Source organism: Vanessa cardui, chromosome 11, assembly GCF_905220365.1.
Source record: "Vanessa cardui chromosome 11, ilVanCard2.1, whole genome shotgun sequence".
Taxonomy (NCBI): Eukaryota; Metazoa; Arthropoda; class Insecta; order Lepidoptera; family Nymphalidae; genus Vanessa; species Vanessa cardui.
The window spans coordinates 8,544,278-8,569,891 of record NC_061133.1 but is presented as its reverse complement, the minus strand read 5'-3'; the positions used below and the strand labels follow the sequence as shown (position 1 = coordinate 8,569,891).

The following is a 25,614-nucleotide window of genomic DNA, read 5'->3' as shown; positions in this document are numbered from 1 at the left end:
AAAGAATAGTAACTATTTGAAGAAAGTCACATAAAATATTTAAATATTAAACGAAAAATAGGAATTTTGTGAATTAAATGTTTAACTTGTTTTATGTTTTCTTTAATTAAAATATGTGATATCTATGTGACCTCAATCAGTATGACACCATATAAAGTAAACTTTCCATAATGCATTGCATTTCTATTATCCTTGATGATTGATAAAAATATTTGAATGCTTAAAGATATATACTATATCATTTTTAGACTTGAAGCAATCGATAGTTGTACGAAACTTTTTTAGAGTTTTTGGATTTACAGCAGGCAGTTACTAATTTGTTGTTGCCAACACTGATTCATACGATGTCTAACTAATGTCAATAACTAATAAGTCAAATCAGTCGCTCTGTGACGCAAAGTTATTCGTAAATGTTACTGTAAAATCATTCTTGAATTTATTATATATTTGCTAAACTATGTTTTCATTAAGTTGGAAAGAAATTATTTAATCAAAATGTCGTTTATAAATGAACCTGTGTTGAACATTATAGTGGTGGGTTTCCACCATAAGAAAGGTTGTCAGGTAGGCGTCATGAATATTCTTTAATCAATACTGTTTTTGTGAAAATATAACAAACATTTCAGGAGCAAGGCACCTTAATGTTTTGTTTTTATCATCATGTAAATGTGTAGCGAAGTATATCAAAATATATAAAGTATCATTTTTATTAAATTCGTAAAAGAAAAATATAATATTCATTGGTTATAATGTTTTACTGGCTTTTTTAAACTTGGTAATTCTACAGGTGGAGCATTGTTACCCTGAACTGGTTGCCGGTCGTCCCTCGGAACTTCCACCTGCGTGGCGCTATCTACCAGCTTTGGCCTTGCCAGATGGATCTCACAACTACCTTTCTGATACTATCTTTTTTAGCTTACCAGGTTTGACCGAACCAGCACATACAGTTTATGGTATATCCTGTTTTCGACAAATACCATTGGAGGTAAGAATATCATTTTTACTATTATTATGAATTTATCAATAATTTCTGATATTGCTGGTGTATTTGTTATGAAATTTGTATTAAAATCGAATCAATTATATATTTTCTAGCAAGTGGCTCAAAAAACAGAAGACATGACAAGAAGTTCAGTCCAAAAAAGTGTCTGTGTGATTTGTCGAGTGCCTCTCTTTGGTCGTCTTGCTGTGAAAATGGAGTTAGTTGTAAGAGCATGGTTCTTGCAGGGTGATTTTTCGCAGACAAAACTTCTTGAGGATGCCTTTAAACATCTTAATAGTTGTCCTGTTCAAATAGATCAAGCCTTTGAGGGTAAGAAAAATAATATACATATGGTTCAAGTAAAGGTTGAGTAAAAAACTGTTGCAAATTATCATAAATCTCAATTTATTTGTAGGTTTTTCAGTTCAAAAATTAGTAGAAAGTTGGCGACATAAAGCCTTATTGCTGTTTAAATTGTTACTATTGAGAAGAAAAGTTCTTATATATGGATCCCCAGCCGGTGCATTGTCAGCAGCTTTGTTGACACTTATATCTCTCATGCCACGCTGCTTAGAATATGGATTATCTCAATCAGCAAATGTTGTGTAAGTAAAAATTATTATTAGCCTGAAGTCAGTTATTCAAATGTAAATGAGTCATTAATTTAATATATTTGTTTAAAATGCCATATTACAACATAGGCATACTAAGTCATGACTGGTTATACCAAAAGCTTCTTTAGGTATACTTAACTTATTCCACTTATATGTCAATTAAATAAAATACAATATATTGTTAGATATAAGCAGACTTTCTTATTGGATTGGATAATGGTAGAATTAAATAATAATACTATTATTTTATTTAATAGGCTTAAGAAATACATAATGCAATAGGCTATTTGACTGGTTTTTAAAATCCATTTTATATTATTTAGTAAAGATTAAGGAACCCAGTAAAAGTTGTTTTTTTTTATTTCTAGTACATATTTGCCGAAAAATATCATATTAAAAATTCCATATTTAAATAACGCGCGAAAACGCTACTTGGACAACATGGCGCTGCAATGGGGTCGGTGACGTCACTTTGCTGTATTTTAATCTGTGGTACACATAGTAGAAACGCAAGGCTTACAAGCAAGTGACTTCATCATAAGCCCTGCCAATCAGGAGCGTTTAGTGTAACGTGACAAACATTTAAAAAAATGCATTTTTATTTATTGATTTTTGAAAAAATTAAGTATTATTTTCAAGTTTCATTAGTAAATAACCATTTTTTAACTCGTAATATACACTGACTACAATAATTCACAATTTATTTTTCGCATTGTCAAATAGCCTATTGTAGAACATGTAACACTTACAATATCAAAACCTAATCAAAAATAGAAAGTGCCTAAAGATAGGATAAGAAAATTCCCTACTCAATATTTTTTAGTTGTTGTCTGTTGTACATTAGAATCTATTTGCTACCTTTGACTTTGATAACAAAACCTTAATCATGTTATAGTGTTATTTGTAGCCCAAATCTATGCATTAACAAATAGTAAACAATTTCTTTTAATCCCTTGTAAAAATCTAACCTTAGTCTCTTTTTAAATTGTACATTTAAAAGCAATGTTGCTTTTAAATGTACATGTGTTAATGTTTCATTATAAGAAGTTATTAGTCGTTGTTTTGAGTAGGCGGGAGCCTTAGTAAAGGGATTATACTGTATGGTTTTCTGTGACAACAAGTTTTTTCTAAAGATAATTTTCATATATTTAGAATAGATAAGCATGTTGGCAAATGAATTGTTTGATGGTATTGACCATCAACTTTACCATCACTCATAGACTTTGTCCTTGAGAATTAGTATGTTATGTCCCTTGTTTTTTGCTCACCCATCTTACATAAGATACATACATTACATAGAATATGTGATGAGTGGGTGAAATGTGATACAATGAGATTGGAACAACTCGCCTATCTGTACCTAAAGAAATATACCATTAAATATATCAATTGCTTGATTATCTAAGGCATTGAATTCTTTTAGGCTTTCAAGGCCATTATCTCCAATTCCTCCTGTGATACAGGAGGAAAAAAAACTAGATACTGCTGACACAGATTCTTTCAAAGAGGCTCTTGTTAATGGATCAAATCAATTAGATGAAGAACTGTCCCCAAAAGAGACTGGAAACATGTTGGAAGAAAAAGATAGAGTTAGCAGACAAAGCTTTGATGAGTCAATATTGTCAGATGTTGTTGACCGCCAAGAATTATCAAGTGGAAGAGAAAAATGCCACAGCATTGGGGAAAAATATAAAATACAGAAGTCAGTAGTGGAATCTCAGCAAAGTCCTACAATGGCCAGGGATATGAGTGTTGATGGGTTATACAACTTAACTGGTCAGATTGATCAAAGAGAATGTGGTTTCCCGTTACCATTGTTTGAGGATGGATATATTTGCTTACCTTATTTGTCTCTACAATATTTAGATTTATTGTCTGACCCAGCCGTGCAAGGGTTTGTTGTTGGTGCATCTAATGTACTGTTCAAGCAGAAGAGGCAATTGTTTGATGTATTAGTAGAGGTCAATGAAATGAGGATAGAAACGGCGGATATGAGCCTCAGAAGGCAGCTAACTCTTGGCACAGAAGATCTTAGATTTGCAGACCATGTAGTGCGTCATGCTTCTACTCAAGGTGACACTTGGATACGAGATCAATTTGCTAGTTATTTAATTTACTTATTGAGAACATCACTTTTGCCAGGTAAACATTAAAATTTTCTTTTCATAATATTTTTTTATAATTGAAGCTAATTTATATTTTTCCTTTTTTGCAGAGGGAAGTAGGGAAATCGAGTCTTATAATACTCAATTTATGGCTGCTTTCAAATCAACACCAGCGTATGAAAAATGGTTAAAAGAGACAAACAATGCAGAAATTGAATCCTTTATAAATCTCACTCCAATGCACCCCTTCTCTGGACAGTTGTCGGTCGCCGATATGAAGCTTAAACTGGCACAGTAATTATATATACTTTTCTTATTATTATATTCTTACAGGCCGTATCTTATATGACAGTAATAAAGTCGGGGCTTGATTAAAGAGCAATTATTAAAAAAAATGTAATCATTGTATAAATTGCAAAGATACAGGTTATATTTAATTCGCAGCACGATGTCGACGACGGAGGGCGGGCGCAAAGTGTCGGCGGCGGTGGCCAGCACGGGGCGCGCGGTGGCGAGCACGTCGCGCGCGGTGGGCGGCGCGCTGTCGCACGCGCGCGGCGCGCTGTCGGGCTGGTGGAGCGCGCTCACGGCGCCCGCGCCCGCCGCGCTGGACGCCGACGCGTGCGACGCGTGCGACGCGTCCGACGCGGACGACTACGAGCCCGACAGCGAGGACAACCGGCGCCACCCCGACGCGGAGGCGGACCCGCCCGACAAGTTCATCGAGGACGATACCGCCACGAGTATTAGTAAAATACGAGTCATTTGAAGTGTGATACTTATATTAGTCAATTGTTAAATCGTTCCCTGACGTCGTCTAAGTGTAGCTACTTTAGTTTAATGTCGCTTCCGACTGCTCCACGGTGTGATTATGAATCTTCATAATTTTTTGTTTTACTCTTTTTTATATAAATTATAGTAATCACTTATCTAGTTAGTTGTACAGCCAGTTAGTAATGACAAAGTTTAATTTATATTTTTTAATAATTAAAAGTAATAACTGAATCGTAAATTTCAATAATGGTACTTTGTAAATACGATATAGTTCGATTTTTTATAAACACAGTAATGTACGACGCAAGAGTTAGAATGTCGTAAACAATCCCTTATAATCCACTAATAGTGCTCTGTACTTAAAATTATGCCAAAAGAAATAAATTAACTGCGTAACCGAAATATTTGTATAATGAGGAAATGATTAAGTGCTAGCCACTTTTATTAAGTTATAATGTGAAGAGATTATGTTTTATGTTAATTTAATTGTATTTTTTTTACTTGAAAATTGTTAAAATTTATTTACATTTAATTTGCCATAGTTATTAATATTAAATATTATTTAAATCTATGCAATGTTTATAGAGAGCATACCAGAAATTTTAAATATCTTAATTGGTCTGAAGTGTTATAACTAAACATCAACATTTAACAATGCAAATTGCATTCTTCATATTATATTTTAATGTATATAAGAAAAATAATGTAAAATAACGGCGAAACATTTTTAAACCATTTGTATATCTGAATTAGCGAAAGTTAAAATAAAAAAAATGCTTGATATTATCATGTTTCGGCTTGTCAATATTTTTATTGGTGTAATCAATCGTTATCTCTCTATTAAGCCTAGTGTTCCGTTTGACATAAAATTGGCGAGACCACATAACAAATTGGTCACAATCTAAATTTATATAAATATGTAAAGGGAAATGATTAGATAACTGATGTGTAGTTATAACATATTTTTATAATGGCCATTTTACAGGGAATAACTTAGTGTTAAAAGTTTTAATTCAATGAAATTATACCCTTCAACGTGCGTGTACTCTTCGTTTCTGTATCGACAGAATACATAGTAATATAAGTTTTGTTATATATAATGTAGACAAGTAGTGATTCCGCTCGTATGTATAATTTGTGATCTCTAATATATACTTATTGTTGATATTTTATTTATAGTAAACAATAAATATAATTTAATTTAAAAGCATATTGTATTTTTGTTTGGTTACCGAAAATACACACACGTATTAAAAATTCAGTTTTTATCTAATGAATATGGAATTTGAGATTGTATTTGGTTTCTACGATTCCGCAGATATTTTTATATTTGCTTATTGTTAAAAGTTTTCGTCAAAATATTAATAAGCAAAGCATACACCGTAATATAATATTTTAATATAATAAATATAGCGTAAATTTGGCATTCGTTGATTTCAAAACGGACACAAATTTACCTGATTATAATAGATTTAGAAACAAATAATATATACAGCTAGAACTTCTCAATTCACCTTACATTTCGAGTCAATGGTATTGGCCTTTTATGCTGAACACGACGATGCAAAAAAAATCTCGTTCTCCACGACTACTTAAAACAAATATAGTGTCTGTAGTGCACATATTTTAATATACAATAACATATTAGGACCACATCAGAAACAAATTAATAAGTTTTCGAAAATTTGAAATATGTTGTGCGTTTAATAGAGTTCTTAGTTTAGAAGTCTTACTGATTAAATAATCTGTATTCTTTAATGCCAAATCAATTATGAATAGGAAGCATGTTTTATTTAGGTGTTATTAAAATAAAAAACAATACGATGTTATTGATATTTCTTAGGCTACATTTTTATTATTTTGTAAACAGAATCTACGGTGAGCTAGTTTAACTAGCACATTAAGATGACGTAGTTTTATATCTACGTGTTTATTTACTAAGCGTTTTGATTTTCAATAACTGTCGAATTAAGTACATAGAATAACTAACATTCAAAATTATGGATACCGAAGATATTATAAGCTTTATTAAACGTGTCATTGTTTTAACAGCACAAATATGCTTAAGCATTAAACTGATTGATGACAGGAATCACGCTTTCGACGCTCATCAATGTCAACGTTTCCATTAAAAAGCCTCAGCGGCGACTGGTAACTCAAACCCAGAAGCGATGCGCGTTCATACGGCGGAGTCCGGCTCATGCCAAGGGGGGTCCGAGTCCAGTGCGTCCTGCCGCCAAAGGCCACGCAGCCCCTCCGAAGCGCCGTGCGCCAGCAGCCTCATGTTGTAGGGCTCCACCATATTGTACAATGCCTCGCTCGGCTCCCCGCCGAGACGCGTCCGCGACGTCGCTCGCGCGCAGCCCTTACTCTCGGGCAGCAGGTCGAAGTCTGCGGCGCTGCCCCGCGGCGACTCCAAATCGGTCGCATCCGACCGCGGCGAGAAGTCCGTGCTGGCCGTCGCGTCCCGCGGGCTGCCGCACTCCACGCCCACGGGCCGCGGGGCGCCCGCGTCGCCGTGCCGCGAGCTCGCAGGGGAAGCGCACGCCGGCGACGGACTCGAGTCCACGGAGCCCTGGGGCGCGGCGGACGGCGGGGACGCGACGAGGGGCGCCGACTCGTCGTCGCTTGCGGGCTCGTCTCGCGGGGGACTCCGATCGCGGGAAGCGGGTGCGCGCGACACGATCTTATCCTTGAGCCTGACGAGCCGCTCCGCGGAGCCTACCTTGCGGAGCACGTCGGCGGTCCGGCGGAGGCCGCGCAGCTTGAGGTCGAGGATCGGCGAGCCGGTGCGCGTGGAGTCCTCGACGGAGAGCGAGCGCGCCGAGAGGCGGGCGTCGGGCGCGTCGTCGGCGAGGCGCAGCGAGGACGGGCGCGGGCGGGCCAGCGCGCGGCGCGGGCGCGGCCGCACGCTCGGCGCCGCGCGCGCCTCCTCGTCCTCGTTCTCCACGCTGAAGCTGACGGTGGGCGGGCGCGCCTCGCGAGCCTCGTCTGAAAGCAAGGGCTCGTCAGCGAGGACGCTCAGGCGATGCGGAGCGCCGCGACCGGGCGGTAGTCGACCCTGGGAATCCTCGGAATGAGGCTACTTTGGCGATCGGAAAATAAAACAACCTTTGATTTTTGAAATCGTTTATTTTTATAAATTTATAATTTAACTACCTACGGAATGATATAATTACTGGAAGTCTATATGGCGAGGAATCTAGCTATCTTATAACTCTTTCGATATTACTTTGTTTGATATGTTCGTTAAGATCAGATCTAATACAATACTAAAATCAGTATACGAAATATCACTAGGACTCCTTTACATAAGTAAAGGAATCGAACTACAAAGCGTTTAAAATGTCTTTTATAAGTACTTTTATTCAATACGTTAACATGTTAAGTAAGTACGACATCGGTTACACTCAGGAAACAATTCTATAATCAAATAACAGTATCGAGAATAACTGGTTACTACAAAATTAAAGAAAACAAGGAACCTAAAGTAATTCCTTAATTTAAACAGTTGATTGGGTTCACAATGTAAAGAATTGTGGTCATATTTCATCCAAATAGTAACAGGACATTCAATGAACGCTAATATAATGTGCACATCACAACCGGAAGTAGAGGTGAGAACCAACAAAATATATGAATAAAACTTACATTCTACATACTGCAACAAAAATAGGAATGATAAATAAAAACTAACCTAAGCATAAAAAAACTAATACAATATTATTAATATAGCCTCAAAATACATGCAAGTATACTATAATTTGTAAAGAGGAATCTAAACTTGTAGGCATTATAACAGTGAAAATGTTTATAAAAGAAGTTATCTCGTACTTTTTTAATAATATATTAGCATAAATGTCCAAACCTCCAAAAAGTTTCATAGTTAAATATTACAATTACATTAAATATTATTGATATTTCTTAATACAAAATACCTGTTTATAAATTCAAGAGGAAGTAAACATAGCTATGCTAAATAATTATGATGGCATAATGAGATCTTGTATAAAGTCTCCCATGTTTTAATATTAAAACTATAAGTAAATAATAATTAAGCTTTTTTAAAAGGCTAATGGAAATGGAAACACTCACAATGTTTGCTATAATTCTTATGTGTGTGTATTTTAGGAATAATCATTACGGTGAAAATAAACTTATTTTTGGTATTTTCATGTGTAAGACTCTTTAAATTGGTATTAGTATCTTAGAAAAATAGGCAAGCTATTTTACATTTAGTAAAAAAAATGTTACAATGCATGAAGTACAAAAAAATAAGTAAAATTTAAATGTAATCGCACCTTATACTTTTTAACTTTAAATGAACAAAAAAACGCGTAGCGCACCATATAAGGAGACTACAACAATTAACGAATTTACCGGTATCGATATGTACTACAGTATTTATCAAGTACGCTATATTTTTTCACGGGGACGTGATATATTCTTAACATAATCAGGCAAAATCGATACAAAAAGAATCGTGGCACTAATATCACAGAAATACGTCATCGGAAAGGTTGACTATCACATGTTCGGGGCGCGGCTCGCCCTCCTCGGAGGAGGTGTCGTTGTGTGAAGCTGTGGAGGCGGTGGAGGGGTCGGACGGGTCGGAGGGGCTGCCGGTGGGTGCAGGGGACGCGGAGAGGGCGCGCAGGGGTGACGCGGGGGGGAACTCGCGGATGGTGCGCAGAGCCTCACCTGAGGGGGCAGGAGCATCGGGGAGGGCGGAGGACTCCGACTGGAGCACGTCTTCCATTGCCTCTTCGTTGAGGGTTTGTAGCGCACCGCATATCATTTGCTCTTCGAGTGTCACCTGTAACATACAAATAACTTGTTTACTATTTTTAGTAACTTAACATAATATGTAGTAATACTACTATCAATTATATCGATTTTTATATATATCCTGCAATATAGTTTTACTTTTTGGATATATGTGTATGTATGAACATTTATGTACCTGTAGATAATTTCTGTATCAGCTAATAAGACATATATAATCAAAAATAACCTGACGCAGACTTATAGGACTTTTTAACGTTTATAATAATGTATGAACTATGTAATTAAGTTTTAAACTAAGCTTGAATCATACATATATAAAATTAAAATAGATTGAATACAATATACAATAATAAATATTCATATCTACTTTTATAAGACATAATTTAATAGACACAATTTCCTCATATCTGTGGGGATTTCATAATATACTAAATTATATTAAATGTAAATATCAATTATCAATTTTAAATGAAATCTGACACTAAAAACATGATATATGTACAAACTTAAAATAACTACTACAATTTTAAATGACACGAAAGGTAAACAGGTGCGATGTTTGACTAATACCATGAATACGAGTATATGGCAAAGACTAAACCAAACTTTAGTTTATGTAGTTTTGCAAGCTGGATTAAAAGGATTTTAAACGTTACTTGTTGCTTAAATTTCAATGGCAGTGCCTTTTTATGGTAAGCAACAGTAAAGCAGATAAAATTGGGCTTCTCAGTCAAGAAATTTTGTACGCATATGAGTAAGATTGTTTAAAAAAATTTTATCGCTTTCCTGTAAACTATGGGAGTGCTTTCTTGAAAAAAAGTTTGTACGCTATTTGATTGAACCCATGAGCGCGTGCAATGTTTGAGTTACCGCCCCACTTACTGCGAGGATATCATGTTAATATATAAGACCAAGTTGGCATACCCATACGTTACTATTTCAGGATTAAATTATTGAAAGGAACAATTAAACGACCTTTTCGGCACCATTTTCGCTTGCACGTAACGTACTTTTTAAATTAAAAAAAAATTACTGAAAAAGGAACGAATATTAAATCCAGAACGAAACCTTTTTATCTTCGCTATCGGAACATGGAACAAAAAATAGACAAAGATTTTCAGTAAAAAGTGAGACGCACTGTACACAATAACGACTTTTTTGTTTATTTATGTTTCGTGTCATTTGAAGGTGCCGTGGTTAAACCATGCTTAACAAACGAAACAATAATAAAATAAATGTAATGAGAGTTTTATGGTATATAAATTAATTACGTCTAACCTGGTACTCCGCAAAATGCTGCAAGGGCAAAAATACAGAAAATAAGTCAATGTATCCGGACAACCGATATCGTAACGTTAACGTAACATATTCAGAATTTGAAATAAAAACTTATGACTATTTATTTAGCCCTTCATTTCTTGCTTTTGTGATATAATTATTTTCTATCTTTAGATAGTGTTTTCAGGACATTTTTAACTTTGTCGTTTCGTAAATTTAAATCCATTTAAAAAAATACATTGGTAGAAAAAGCATATAATTCGATACAAGATTTTATAGATGATAAAAAAGCATGGAGTTAATACCTGTTGACCTTCAAGCAGGATATATTAATTTTAATTATTGTATTTAACTAACATGACTTTGTATTTTTTAAATGTTAAAAAAGAGTAACTACTGAGTTTCTTGCCGGTTCGTCTCGGTAGAATCTACTTTCCGAACCGGTGGCAGCTTCACTTAATTGTAAAATGACGATTCAAAAGTGCTTGTAAAAGCCTACTTGAATAAAGTTTATTTTGATTTGATTTGAGGAAATATATTTTTTATTACCTGTTTTTCAACATTAGACGGGCGACTCCTTTGGTGTTCCAATACTGGTCGAGGTTTGATGGAATCAGGTTCAGATTCAACCGATTTATCTGCTACAACTGAAAATAAACAAAATAAATATATAACTCCGACCCTCTCCGCTGATTAATAATACTACTAATAATGTATTGACAACTCACCGGTGACGGAGGGCGCCGTAATCGGCACGCTCGCTTCCAGCTCGCGTAAGTTCATTATGAGCATTTTAAACAGCTCCCAGTCACCAAACGGTAAATTTAATATCTGAAAGTGAATAAATGCATGAGCAATTAGTGTGTTAGTTGGTATTTCCAAGAGTAGTGTTGTCGCAGGCACGCACGGGCTCGGGCCGACCGTCAGGGCGTCACGGTAGCATGCGTAAGCGATCCCGTGGCGCCCGCCGAAAGACGGAGACGGTACTGCTGGTTTTTTAGTGGGTAAACCCGGTGGACCTGGGCGCACTCGGCGTCAAGGAAACCGGGGAGTCCCACACACCCCCCCACATACCATCACGGGGGGGAAGCGCGTAACGCGTTTTTCCAGCGATAAAAAAAAACAAAAAAAGGGACGCACGGGCTTGAGGTCGTTGAGGCGGCACACGGCGAGCACGAGGCCGCACACGCGGTGCGCCTGCAGCGCCGCCGCCGCCGCGCCGCCGCCCGCGCCCAGCGCCGCGCGCGCCACCGCGCACACGCGCTCCACGCTCAGCGCCGACAGCCGCAGCGCCGCCGTGTCGCCCTGCGCGCACGCCACTCGTATTGTGTTCTTATATATCTTACTATAGTTTGTTCGCGTTAAGAATACAGTGAGTTGTCATTGTTTACCAGCTTTACTCCGCCTCCTGACCAATCAAATCTTTTTTAACAGCAGGGTGAAGGTGTATGCATATTTGTGTTAAAATTCCAACAAATTTTATTTGTTTTAAAGACTAAGTATAATGAATTTAAAAAATACACATAAAAATAAAAAAAACCAATCGGGGTATTAATCAACAAAATTCTTAACACTATATACAATCGTTTGCGAATCTTGCCATCGCGATGTAGAAATTTACATATTTTGACATAACGTCATCTTGTAGCTATAGGTTACATTAATTATTACGTGTACAGCTTGAATAAATTAAATATAAATTTATAAATAAACAAAATTTTAATTATAAAAATAAAAATATCAGTTAATAATTAATTAAATGTGAACTTGACTTTGTAATTTGAAAAGATTTGATTGGTCAAAGGCGGAGTCAGGCCGGTAAAGAATGACAACTCACTGCATTCTTAACGCGAACAGACTATAGCTGTTGTTTGTCGATCGCGTTTTATAGGTCACGTGTTAGGCAAAAAAGGAGCCAATGTCCTTCCTTGCAGTTCAAGTTTGTTTCATAACAAATTTCATCACATTCCTTTCATTCTTTTAGTAGCGAAAGAGCAACAGACAGACAGAGACGCAGAGTTACTTTCACATTTCATTTCATTTATAATATTATAGTATAGATTATTCAATATTTTTTTAATGAAAGATACATATTCTGGCTAAGTCAAATGGCAAGATTTCATCCTTAGGCAGTTTTGCACGGAGACGATACGGGCTGCTTGCACCCAAATTACTTGCCCTGTCGAAAGCACCTCTATCCCATAAGAAAGGAATAAAATGAGTAGCTGGACATTAGTCAACTTATATGATACGTATATAGCATAGAATTATTTCACTCACCAGTCCAGGAAAAGCAGTCCGAAGCAGCACAGTGGGGTTGACTGCGACGGGGGGGACTATCTGTGTGGGCACCGCATACTCCGACTGTGTTTGAGAGTAAGGCTGCGCTTGTGAGTAGGGCTGTGCCTGCGAGTAGGGCTGTGTCTGCGAGTAGGGCTGTGCCTGCGAGTAAGGTTGTGTCTGCGCGGGAGGCCCGAAGGTGCTCGCCCATCCCACATACAAAGGCGGCTGTGCTGGTACCAATGAACTCGTGGTCCCCGTTGTTGTGGCTTGAGCAATTGTTGTGACTTTCTGTTTAACAATAACATATATTCGATGTTTTCTAAAGTTTCCAAGCTAATAATAACGATTATTTAAACAAAATCTATGGATGATATTAAAATTTTACTAATTTGTTCGTTTTATGTGATATAACAATGCGCTATTGTGTACCTGTTTCTTATGGAATGGTTTGGAATGCGGTGGTCGGTTGCCGTGCGGGCCCCACTGCACGGTAGCGGCGCCGCCTGCGCCTATGTCTTCCTCAGCGCCCGCCTGAACTTGCTCCTCTGAAATTGAAATTACGTCTTTCATTTTCATCATGATCACATAGGCCTCCCTAAGGGGGGCTACTGAGGCTGTTCTTCGGCCCTTATCATTCATTTTCTAGAAGCCATCTTCGGTACATAACTCTCTACCATGCCACAGGGTATTCTACTCTACGCTTGCTGATTTGCGGTCCCTATTCTAGAATATTCTTGTCACAACGGCTGTCGGTTTTTCGACAGATGGGCAGCCCACCGCCACTGTAGCTGGCTAATCCTTTGAGCTATATCAAACACCTTAAAATGATATAGCTTAAACATTTAATTATTGATAGAGTTTACTAATTACTTTTTTATTAATTCTCAATGAAAGTCATTGGCAACATTCAAACATAATATACAAACAAAATAAAATGATAAAAAGATATTTTAATTGATATATAATTCACATTTACTGTGCTACCAAACTACACTCAATGGAGTGAATAATTTAAATATTTTTATTTTAATGAATCGGTGAATAAGATTAGTGTGTTTGATGAAAGTTTACTGTACCTTTAATAACTTTCTTAATATACGGGTCCAGATTAATTGTGAAGGGCAGGAAAATCTTGAGGTCAGCGGCGGTGAGTGTTGCGCGGTGAAAACTGAGGAACACTTCTAGCTTGCGCTCGTCACGGTCCAACTCCATCAGGGTGCTCGCCTCCCGAAGGCCTCCTATTAGTGGTCTTACTCTGTGGATTAGGTTATTTTTTTTAAGTAATGAATAGGGGGAATCTATCGACTTCTTCCACACATATTAAGGAGTGGAAACCTCTTTTATACTTAGTTACTTTTATTCTTACTTTTCGTATATATGTTTCAGAGAAGTCGAATCGTCGATGTGTTCCTCGTATGTTTCATGATGGTAAATAATCCACGAGGTGCGGTACGGCCACTGTTCTGTCAGATTCACCCACGACGCCAACTGATACCAATTGAACTCAATTTGAAACGCTTTCAGAAGGCGACCTGAAATTCAATGTAAACTTCTTATTTGCGTCCACGAGAAAACTACGTGACAGACTATAGTCTGTTCGCGTTAAGAATGCAGTGAGTTGTCATTATTTACCGGCCCCTTTGACCAATTAAACCTTTTCAAATTACAAAGTCAAGTTCACATTGAACAGGTAAAGACATAAGTTCGAACGTGACGGTTGTGTATTTAATTAATTATTAACTGATATTTTTATAATTTAATTTTTTTTTATTATTATTATTAACTGATATTTAAAAAAAATTAATACAACACCAATTTGTTAAAATTAAAGTGCGGGAAATGCTGCGACCACATCTTACAAGAAGAAATTGCCATGTGGGATTTAGATAATGTTATGGAACTAACGACGACACTAGTAATAGTGATTAAAATATTAATGACTTAATTTCGATTTTTTACGTTAATGTGTTTTTTTTTAAATTCATTACACTTAGCCTTTAAAACAAATATAATTTGTTGGAATTTTGACACAAATATACAAACACCTTTACCCTTCTGTTAAAAAGATTTGATTGGTCAGGGGGCAGAGTAAGGACGGTAAACAATGACAACTCACTGCATTCTTAACGCGAACAGACTACAATGACGTTCGTCACAAAGCAAGTTTGGAGGCTGAGTCGGACCCGTGACGTAGAGCACGTTCATGAGGCGGCGCATGCTGCGCGGGTTGACGTCGCTGAAGTAGTCGTCGGTGAGCAGCACGCGGCCCAGGTCGGCGGCGCCGGCGGCGGGCGGCGGCGCGCGGTGCAGGCCCGACGCCACGGACGACGCCACCGACTCCGACATGCGCAGGCGCCCCGCGCGCTCCGCCCGCTCCGCGCGCTCGCCGCGCTCCCCGCGCGCGCCCTTGATGCGCTCCTGGCTCGACATCAGCTCCGACGTCGACGACAGGCGCCGCGCCGACACCTAGCGCGCGAGACACCAATACCATTTACTTCTAGCTCATTTGTTTTGTATACTCGTTGTAGATATAAACATCTACTTATATTATGATGTATTTGTCTATGTAAGCTTTACACTTTTGTATCAAAAAATATAGCTATTGTCTTTTAAGAGGTTGGTAAAAGAGCACTATCTGGCTATGGAAACTTAGTCACTATATGGTCTTGTATAGTTTTTATGTTTTATTTGTTAATTTTATTTTGTTTCCTTTTTTTATTTACTGTGACTTATTTAAAATTTTGTGTTTACATAATTAAATTTGAGACGACTTATATATTATTATATTCATTTATATTTATATGTGTAATTGTTCATTTATTTTATTAGTATATATATTTATGTATATATGTATGTATGTTTATTTATATATGTATTATTGTATATATTAGGCACCACTACCTTTTCGCTGCACAATTTCCCTAAATCAAAGGTTGTCTGGCAGAAATCGCTACTTAGCGATAAGACCGCCTTTTTGTACATTTTAATTTAATATTTTTGTTCCTTGTAAAGTTTATTGTTTGTGGTGTACAATAAAGTATATTCTATTCTATTCTATTAGCTTACGGATCGCTGCAAGGATGTGCTGAAGTCGTCGGAGGCGAGGGTTTGGAAGCGGCGCGCGGCGGTCTGCTGCGCCACCTTGACGCGGCGCAGGGCGGAGTTCTGCAGGTAGAAGGGCAGCTGCACCATGTTCCGCAGGTAGTCCCATCCTCCGATGTTGCTCTCGGACAGCGCGCGACGGCTGTTTATCTCTACTGCCTGAATGACGGGTTGGGGGGACATTGTACGTCAACAAGTTTGGGTCACCGAACAGATTATATATGCTGCGTTGATCGTTCCATATAGTTACGTATTACTCATAGAAATAAGTAGGAGTTTTATGAAAATGTATAACGGTAATATTTACATTTGGTAATTTGATAATTCTATAAAATTAAAACGATTTCATGCAACACCAAAGGCAAAATAATATAAATTCACAATAACGGGAACAAAATCTAAATAAGTCCGATCATGCAAGCACACGATAAGACATCGACATCGATGCCCGTGGGCACAACACTGGCGGTCGGACAGTCTAACGAACACACCCAACACTTAACTAACCTCCATCCAAGCAACCTGCGCATTTGAAATTTTTGATAAATTGCCTATTTTATAATCATATTTTATAATATTTGAATTGCCATTAGAATTAATTAAAAATGTGTTTAAAAATTGTGAAATAAACTGGTGTTTGCTAATGTGCTCGGAACTCGATGTTATTATATTATATACGATAGGTTGTGATTGAAGAAAAATGTAACAGATATTATGTTCATTTACAATATACTAGAAACAAATAGAAGTATAATTTAATAGGAAAGGGATGAGCCTTTCAAAGATATATGTTGGTGTTTACTTTGTATTTACCTTGCTGATAATGTGCGGGTCGATGGCTAGCAGCAGTATGAAGGGGCTCTTGGGGTCCGAGCAGAGCGCGTGCACGGCATTGAGCAGCGCCAGCACCTTCTCCTGCTCGCAGCTGTCCAGCGCGTCCACCACCACCACCAGCCGCGTCTGCTGCCCCGTGAAGGCGTCCAGGCACGACACCTACCGGGGGTCGGGACGATGAGTATCGAGCGACGGTCGGCTACCCGACAGCGCGAGGTAGTCGCGAAGCCCTCACCGTGTGCGTGAGCGCCTGCACCTCGGGGCGGAGCGCGGCGGCGTGCGCGCGGTCGCGGCGGATGTTGCGCGCGAGGCGGGCCAGGCGCGCGCGCGGCGGCAGCGCCAGCGCGGCCAGCGCGCGCGCGCCCGCGTACAGGTTGGCGAGCAGCACGGCGCCCGCCGCCGCGCACGCGCCCACCATCAGCCCCTGTTGCACGTCACGCCGCCTGACACACCGCGGCCCGCCTCAGTCTCGCCGCTCGCGTGCCACGGGCCGCGAGCGCCGCGGCCGAGGCGGGGATTTATGGCAGAAAGTAGTCGGACTCGAACCGATGACAAATGACGTAGCTATTAGTATATATAGTTCTTAACGAGAAAATAATCATGCAACGTCAATTTTCCAATGAACACGACACAAGTACTAATGCAATAAAAACAATAAAATAAATATATTGCAAAATTTTTATTCTATGTAAATTGTATTCTTACGATTCGTCCGTCTCACTGTCCGTGAAGTATATAATGAGTACGCAAACTCCGACGAGCACGCAGGTGAAGCTCAATTCGAATGTTATTATGTGCGGAATGCAACAAGCTCGGCGCCATCTGAAACGAAAGCTTAGTTACTTATATTTACCGGCATTTTTAAATCTTTAGTGTAATATTGAAAAATTTTATAAAAGGATAAATGACGAATTCGATTTAACAGGTAAAACCCCGCGGGAGTGGGTACTGACTTCCAGCCGGACGTGGAGGACACGGGGCGCGGGCGGAAGGCGCGCGCGAGGCGCGTGCACACGCGGCCGTACTGGCACTCCAGCGCCTCGGCCAGGCTGCCGATCATTTGCACGACCATCGCCTCGCCCTCCTGCCCCGCGCCGCCTTTCATGCCTTCCGTGAAGTGAAACCTGCCATAATCAGTATTCAATAAATTTCCCATTCGAAATTATTAACAATATTTTCTTAATACATCTATATGTATGTCTACAACGACTCACTGCAAACCTTAATTTAACTTCGTAGATATTAAGGTGCTGCTTATACACTCGCCGAACATACCGCACGAGGGTCAGAATAATAGTATCTATTATAATAAATTAATAACAAGAAATAGGTTACTGCAGGTGGAAGGTACTTAATATGCTAGTTCCCAAAGTTGTTATCGCATTGCCGGTGTAAGGGGTGGTGTGACAGTGACCACGTACTGTCAGATGGACATAATAAAAAAGAAAGAATTAGGAAAATATGCAACTGAAATGTATTGCCCTACATGTAAATAAATCACGAACAAATGAGGTCTTGTGACGATGTAAATTGTGTATTTAATAATAGCAATAGTATAATACAAAATATTGTCCATCAAAATGTATAATAAAAATTAAAACAACGAACATTGCTTGGAAATATTTTTATGTTTATCAACAAGCTGGGAATGTTTTTTTATAGGTCAGTCATGTGGTTGTAGTGACTAACTTGGCATGTTTGCCTAAATAGTGTGTAAATAATATTGATGACTAATATTTATTCTTCAACAAGTCATTGCTTTTTATTCCGACAGCAAATTACGAAATAAACATATTTATATGCCAATAAACAAAAATGATTTATAAATATACTTCGTTATGTTTCTGACTTTATTTACAATAAACAAATCTTAGATTTACATATGCCGTCCGCTTTGCTAATAACTAATAACAATGTTACATTATACACTAATAATAATTATTAAAAACATATTATAATTATTATATTCGATTTGACTTACTTAAGTATTTAGTTTTTTTTTCTAAATATTTAACTTGCTTTTTTAATTATGTAATATATAAAATAATAACTAAACTGAAATGTCTAGGTATTTTGTCGGCTTATTCTGGTATCATTATTGTTTCACTTTTAAAAGCTTTTGTCCCTTTTCCGTATCCCACTGCTTATCAAAATGAAGCTCTCCAAATGAATCCCGCTAACATAATAGCATAATAGTTTTACAGGCATTACAAAGTAAGGCTACCTTATGGGCGTCGCGGGCAGGGCGCGAGGGTCGTCGGGTCCGGGCGGATGGCAAAACATCACTTGCAGCAACAACAACAGAGAGCTGAACCGACGTCCCAGGGCCGCAACCATTCCACCTGCCCACCACCATTCGTATCTAGTAATAAAGATTTAAATTGCTAAAGTTCTTAATTGATTATTTTATAATAACAACTGAGTGAGTATATGTTGAGTCGAGATGGCCCAGTGGTTAGAACGGGTGCATCTTAACCGATGATTCCGGTTTCAAACCCAGGCAAGCACCGCTGATTCATGTGCTTAATTTGTCTTTATAATTCATCTCGTGCTCATCGGTGAAGGAAAACATCGTGAGGTAGCCTGCATGTGACAAATTTCATAGAAATTCCACATGTGTATTCCACCAACCCGCGTTGGAACAGCTTGGTGGAATATGTTCCAAACCTTCTCCACAAAGGGTGAGGAGGCCTTTAGCCCAGAAGTGGGAATTTACAGGCTGTTGTTGTTGAGTATATGTTATGTACATTAAGTATTTTTTATATGTACCAGGTAAATAGTCTATATCTATTAGTATAAAAAAAAGAACCTATATAACATTGAAAAAAAAAAACTGCCTGTCAATAACCAGAGGCACGACTCATAGTCGGCGACACTCACCTGTTACCCAGGTACCACAGCAAGTAGAAGGAGAGGTAGAGCGCGGCGAAGAGCGCGAACAGCACGCACAGGGCGACGTAGGCCGGCGCGCCCGCCACCGCCGCCACGGCCGCCGCCGCCAGCGACACGTGCCACGCCGCCCACGACACCGCCCACGACCACGCCCACCCCGTCTCGCTCCACTGCCGGGCGAAGTTCTTCATCTCCTCTGAGGAACGTCGCTTTTTTATTATGGCATATGTGGCAAAAGAGCAGGAGGCTCACCTGATGGAAAGTGACTACCACCGCCCATGGACATCTGCAACACCAGGGGGCTTGCAGGTGCGTTGTTCATAAACTCATTCTGATTTGAAAGGTGCCGGTGCCGGGTACAACGGATATAACATTTTAGAGCCTATGTGCGGTTTAAATAATGGAGTATATTCCTCGCAACGTTAGTATATGAGACCGTGGTGAACACCGCATCGCGCAGTCTTATATTTTACCCAACTTTAGGTAAGACCTACCATAAAAATCGAGTATTCGGGGTCTTACTCCAACAAATATATATTAATTACTAATATTATAAATGTGAAAGTAACTTTTTTGTCTGTCTGTCCGTAGCTCTTTCACGACCAAACCGCTCAACCGAATTTGATGAAATTTGGTATGAAGCAAACTTGAACTCCCAAAAGAACATAGGCTACTTTTTTGCCTATCACATGGCAACAAATACTGTAAAACGCGAGCGAATCCATGGGCGAATACTAGTATACTATAAGCGTTAAGTCACCGCTTCATATGGTCTCTTAGGTCGGATGTTTTATCGTTTTCAGTGATATAGTATTTGGCAAGGCTCGCTGACACCCGTCACGAGTCTCGATTGGCTCATTAAGCGTACGACGGTGGCACCTGTGATCGCATCAATCTATGCGGATTAGTTTTGTGATTTAAATGTCTCGTTTGAAAATTAACTTATAGATCATTGTGAGTGAGTTGTCCCATATTTGATTTTAAAGCTACTTACCTTTGAGCTTGTTGAGCAAAAATGATTTTCCTGATCCCCATCTAGCGTAGAGACCCACGGTGATGGGGACGGATAGACTAGGTTCTGAGAGCATGTCGGCTAAAGCTGCGCTGTACAACTCATAGCCGAGCATGTTCTCATTGTCTTCATTGGTGTTCAACTTCCGCGCACCGAATATTTGACCCAATATTGTCTTGTTGTAGCTCATGTCTATATTGTATGGCGTTTCGTTCATTTTATTAGGCTTGTACAGAAGTTGGCTATTCTTTGGATTTCTTAGTAGAATTTCCACTATTTGCTAAAAAACCAAACAATAAATCAGTATTAAGAAATATAATACTAAAAAACTATGTATATTTTAAACTTTATACTAGTCTAATATTATAGTAAGTAATGAGGCATAACCTAAGTGAATTTAAAGTGTCGCTTTGCACGGGAGACTGACCTTGGAGCGCGCCCGCATGGCGACGTGCAGCGCGGTGTCGCCGCGGTTATCTGCGGCGGCCACACGTGCACGGCGCTCCAGCAGTAGCGCCACCACCTCCGCGTTGCGCGAGCGCACCGCGCGCAGCAGCGCCGTGTCGCCGCTCTGTGGAGTGCGGACGATTTGCAACGTGTTCATTTATTGAACCTTACGAAGTTACTTTAAAAGCAGCCTGTAAATTCCCACTGCTGGGCTAAAGGCCTCCTCTCCCTTTGAGGAGAAGGTTTGGAACATATTTCACCACGCTGTTCCAATGCGGGTTGATGGAATGCACATGTGGCAGAATTTCTATGAAATTTGTCACATGCAGGTTTCCTCACGATATTTTCCTTCACCGCTGAGCACGAGATGAATTATAAAGACAAATTAAGCACATGAGTCAACGGTGCTTGCCCAATCATCGGTTAAGATGCACGCGTTCTAACCACTGGGCCATCTTGACTTACGAAGTTACTTTAATTAAAACACTTTGTAATGACTAGTTGCGAAGGACGAATTTGGGTTGAAATCTCAAATAGGGCTCAAAAATATATACTGGTGATCGATTATTATTTTCCAAGAAATTTTATATAAACTTAGAGCTTAAAAATCGTTAACAGTCGGTAAGTCGGTGGATGAAAAATACCGAAATCCATTAAAACTGACCGTTCAGGTGAGATTTTGAAAGTAATACGGATAGAGTGACACACTTGTACACTTTTTTAATCACTATATATATTTTATATAATCCAAACAAATCTTACGCTAGTACAATGTTCCAGATCTGGATTAGACGCCAGAAGTAATTTCATAATGGCAACATGCCCTTTCTCTACGGCCGTGTACACTGGGGTTTTCTTTTCTTTCCCGGGAAGGTCGACATCTACGTGCTTTTTTAGCAACGCCTCCACTATATTCTTATATCCTCCCTTCACTGCGTATATCAGAGGAGTGTCTTTTGAATGATCCTGAAAAGAATTACAGAGATATTATACTACGAAAGGCGGCAAAATTTTGATCTACATTATCTAGTAAAGATGAGGTAGTGCAAATGTGCTTCGTATAACATTTGATATAAAGTGCTATTTCATTTACATTAAAATGAGTTTCAATTAATTATACGAGTCTGTTATTAATAAAACACAACATCTTCAAACGATGAGTGTCAAGTTTTATAGGTCATAACGTATTTACCGGAAAATTTGTGACACGGTAATGTCACTAATTTATCGACTAAAGACTTAAATTTGGCATCACATTTATATTACAAGGTCATTGGGGCTGTCATAATTAATGCTAATGACAAATTGAATCTAACACATTTGGACTGTAATTGCTTTACAGAATTACCTAATTACCTTCACAGATAAATTACTTAATTATATAGAAATACTATTAATTAATTAGCAATAAAAACGTATGTAATTGGTTTTATTTAAGTTATAATAATTATCAATAAAACTACAGACAGTAAAAAAAGATTGTTAGAAAAATATACACTTAGGTAAATGTTCAAAGAACGACCATTCATTACTCTATTAATTGAATCTTATCAAGTAGTAAGTCTAGCAGTAGCTTTGATTGTTAAGAATTTACCTGTACGTTAATGTAAGCTCCTGAGTTTATCAAAGCGAGTGCGATATCGTAGAAGCCCTCTTTGCAAGCGATAGCCAACGCCGTGCACCCGTCCTTGTCCAATGCGTTTACGTTCGGTTTATGCTCCAACAACATTTGAACTATTTCAAAGTGGTTACCTGTAAGTTTAAACGTTACATTAGAATTAGAATTTGATATTAATTTACATGATGTTGGGTTATGTAATTTGATTTTGTCAAATCCTTCATCCAAATTGGCCATTAGTGTGTACTCTATGATAATCAAATTAATTAAGGTAAGTTAGTGATTTGTAAATTAGAACGATGGGGCTGACATAGTCGCTCAGCGACTAAAGCCGCTTTTCAAAAGAAGATTTTAAAAAAAAAAGATTAAACTTATAGTTATATGTAAATATTATTATTTTTTTTAGAAAGCGCATTTCATCTCCTATTACTACGACTCTTTCCCTATAAATACTTGTGTAGTATTGTAGTCTTATCATATTAAGAGGTATATACAATACGTCGTTGACCTTGCTGGATTGAGCGTTACTGATTATACTTATCGTGACAACCCCTGTACACTATAATTGAGGAGTAAAACCACCAGTCCATTCAGCACAAGATCACGCCTAATAATGATTTATAAGGTGACAAAGATGCAACCAGCATCGCGATTAACGCATATTGATTACGTAATTCTGCAAAAATAAGCCGAATTCTCATTTCATATCGTGATAATGTAAAAATTGTTATTCCTTTTAAATGTTCTTAATTTTTTTTGGAACGCTTTGTATTTTATACAGGTTAATATATATTTTAAGGCAATGTTTGATAACAAAAAAGGCAACGTAACTGAAATTATGATATTTCAGGTAGTCACGTAATATGTACCTACATCCACGCCTTAACAGACCGTTGGCAAGTTGAGGAGATCAATATTTTACGAATGAAATCAGTTTTACCAGCTCATGTATGTTGTATATATACGAGAATTTATCTTGTACGGAATGATACGCTCCTTCGTTTTTTTTTGCTTACTATGCAAAATTAAACAAATATAATTCTCATTATCATAATATTTCGTTATATACCCATATAACGATTATTATTCAATTTCCACTATATAATGTAAAGAAATATCATTATTCTAGCTTATTGTATATAGTTGTATACTTTCAGTTTGGCTACCAACCAAAACTGGCGTAAGTTTTCCGCGGTGCTGTCAAGAGTAAATGTCTTCCTGGAGCTTCAAAGACAAAATCTTGTTATATTCCGATATTTGGCAATCGAACATATTAGTCACAAAGGTGACTAATATTGTCTACATTAAAACAATATTTATCGTAGAAGGAAACAATTATGTAATTATTTATTGTTGCCAAAATGTTTTAAGCTAAATAAAATCAGCAATATATTTTAATATTTATAAACACATAAATCCTAGTTACTTAATCATAATTTGGTTCACAATTCTAAATCTAGTTTACTCATGAGAAACGACGGAAAATCAGTTAGCTTGGTTGTGAAAAACGGTTAAACTCCATAATTAAAGGTGGTCGTGGTCGAGTCGCGTGGTGTACAGTCGTGTAAAGGCGTGCACTGAGTACGTTTTATAATTCCAATTCTAGTTTAGTCTTGAGAAACGAAGGAATAGTAGTTCGGTCGTGAATAATGGTTAGACTCCATAATTAAAGGTGGTCGTGGTCGAGTCGCGTGGTGTACAGTCGTGTAAAGGCGTGCACTGAGTACGTTTTATAATTCCAATTCTAGTTTAGTCATGACAAACGACGGAAAAGCTGTTAGCTTGGTCGTGAAAAACGGTTAAACTCCATAATTAAAGGTGGTCGTGGTCGAGTCGCGTCGTGTGCAGTCGTGTCGTGCACTGAGTACTGACCGTGGGTGGCCTGCAGCAGCGGCGTCCAGCAGTACATGCCGGAGGTGTTGGACTCGGCGCCGGCGCGCAGCAGCGCGGCGCACGACGCCACGTCGCCGGCGCGCGCGGCCCACGTGAGCGCGGACGTGGCGTACTTGTCGCACGAGTTGGGCCGCGCGCCCGCCGCCAGCAGCCGCGCCACCACGCCGCTGTGCCGCCGCCCCGCCGCCCACACTAGCGAACTGCGACAACGGTCAAACCGATTACACTGCGTTACATCCTGAATTGACAATATACCTACTTATTCAAATAACTGATTACCCAGATCGTTAACAAAACAATACTATAATAATTTCAACAATTTATAGGTAGCTTGTTTATGATCTGTATTAGTAATTAGTTGTGCCATAAAATATATCAGTAATTTTACTGTTTGTTACGTTACCATATGAAAATCATTAATTACTATTCTCCTTGATTTTAATTTTTTTTTTGAATATAGTGACTTTTCAGACTGACACTGACGCAAGACATATAATAGTACCCGTTTAGTGTGAGTGCAAACAGGGTTTACCATCTATCTCCTCAATCTTAAAGTCCAGTGGAGTGGCAATCCGACACGAACGTAGATTTCACAGTACCAATAACCATAGATGCTTTTGAGCACGGTAGTACAAACATCGCGAATATTCATATCTCGGGATCATTACCGAGAATTACTTGACATACATTTCATATTTGACGACATCTGAAGAGGTTAGCCATTAGTCTAATGAAGTAGTTCGCAATACGTACTTGATATTATAGTTTCCATGCGCATGAACATCGGCTCCCTTTTCGAGGAGCAGTGCAACAATTTCCTCGTGTCCTTTGTAAGCGGCCCACATGAGCGGCGTCCATCCACCCTGTAATAAAACATTGTCAGCTAAAATCTAATCCTTATTACTTACAATTATTTTCAAAGTATCCCAATATGATAACTTTCCTAAAATTATTATGAGAGAATGACATTGTATTATACTAAAACGATTTAA

At 38.5% G+C, this 25,614-nt stretch overlaps 2 protein-coding genes across 8 annotated transcripts in view; one reads left to right on the top strand and one right to left on the bottom strand.

Moving 5' to 3' along the window:
• The first annotated feature begins 352 nt into the window (after positions 1-352).
• Positions 353-5,685, top strand: LOC124533679 (late secretory pathway protein AVL9 homolog). Its single transcript, XM_047109107.1, has 7 exons — positions 353-564; positions 788-985; positions 1,096-1,312; positions 1,398-1,587; positions 3,020-3,738; positions 3,812-3,995; positions 4,146-5,685. Exons 1-7 carry the CDS (start codon positions 496-498, stop codon positions 4,468-4,470), a joined length of 1,902 nt encoding a protein of 633 aa, XP_046965063.1. The 5' UTR covers positions 353-495; the 3' UTR covers positions 4,471-5,685.
• Positions 5,686-6,297: 612 nt separating this feature from the next.
• LOC124533677 (kinase D-interacting substrate of 220 kDa) overlaps positions 6,298-25,614 on the bottom strand; it is a 53,808-nt gene continuing 34,491 nt past the window's right edge. For 6 of the 7 annotated variants that reach the window (XM_047109101.1, XM_047109105.1, XM_047109102.1 and 3 more), the window contains 24 exons: positions 25,376-25,485; positions 24,602-24,822; positions 22,706-22,863; positions 21,874-22,077; positions 21,092-21,235; positions 20,647-20,944; positions 19,641-19,848; positions 18,985-19,122; positions 17,714-17,884; positions 17,466-17,582; positions 16,996-17,203; positions 16,740-16,919; positions 15,891-16,085; positions 15,008-15,290; positions 14,191-14,356; positions 13,901-14,079; positions 13,254-13,369; positions 12,822-13,112; positions 11,682-11,846; positions 11,270-11,372; positions 11,091-11,188; positions 10,542-10,559; positions 9,177-9,291; positions 6,298-7,466 (listed from right to left, as the gene is read on the bottom strand). In XM_047109101.1, the coding sequence (XP_046965057.1) occupies positions 6,655-7,466; positions 9,177-9,291; positions 10,542-10,559; positions 11,091-11,188; positions 11,270-11,372; positions 11,682-11,846; positions 12,822-13,112; positions 13,254-13,369; positions 13,901-14,079; positions 14,191-14,356; positions 15,008-15,290; positions 15,891-16,085; positions 16,740-16,919; positions 16,996-17,203; positions 17,466-17,582; positions 17,714-17,884; positions 18,985-19,122; positions 19,641-19,848; positions 20,647-20,944; positions 21,092-21,235; positions 21,874-22,077; positions 22,706-22,863; positions 24,602-24,822; positions 25,376-25,485 (4,698 nt within the window). In that variant the 3' untranslated portion in view covers positions 6,298-6,654. The remainder of the gene's footprint in view (positions 7,467-9,176; positions 9,292-10,541; positions 10,560-11,090; positions 11,189-11,269; positions 11,373-11,681; positions 11,847-12,821; positions 13,113-13,253; positions 13,370-13,900; positions 14,080-14,190; positions 14,357-15,007; positions 15,291-15,890; positions 16,086-16,739; positions 16,920-16,995; positions 17,204-17,465; positions 17,583-17,713; positions 17,885-18,984; positions 19,123-19,640; positions 19,849-20,646; positions 20,945-21,091; positions 21,236-21,873; positions 22,078-22,705; positions 22,864-24,601; positions 24,823-25,375; positions 25,486-25,614) is intronic. The other variant, XM_047109100.1, reaches the window with a different exon arrangement.

Excerpts from the sequence above, each read along its gene's own strand:
- LOC124533679 (XM_047109107.1), top strand. The coding sequence starts at position 496 with ATGTCGTTTATAAATGAACCTGTGTTGAACATTATAGTGGTGGGTTTC. Across the intron at positions 986-1,095 it reads TTCGACAAATACCATTGGAG|CAAGTGGCTCAAAAAACAGA; the intron begins GTAAGAATATCA and ends TATATTTTCTAG. Across the intron at positions 1,313-1,397 it reads AATAGATCAAGCCTTTGAGG|GTTTTTCAGTTCAAAAATTA; the intron begins GTAAGAAAAATA and ends ATTTATTTGTAG.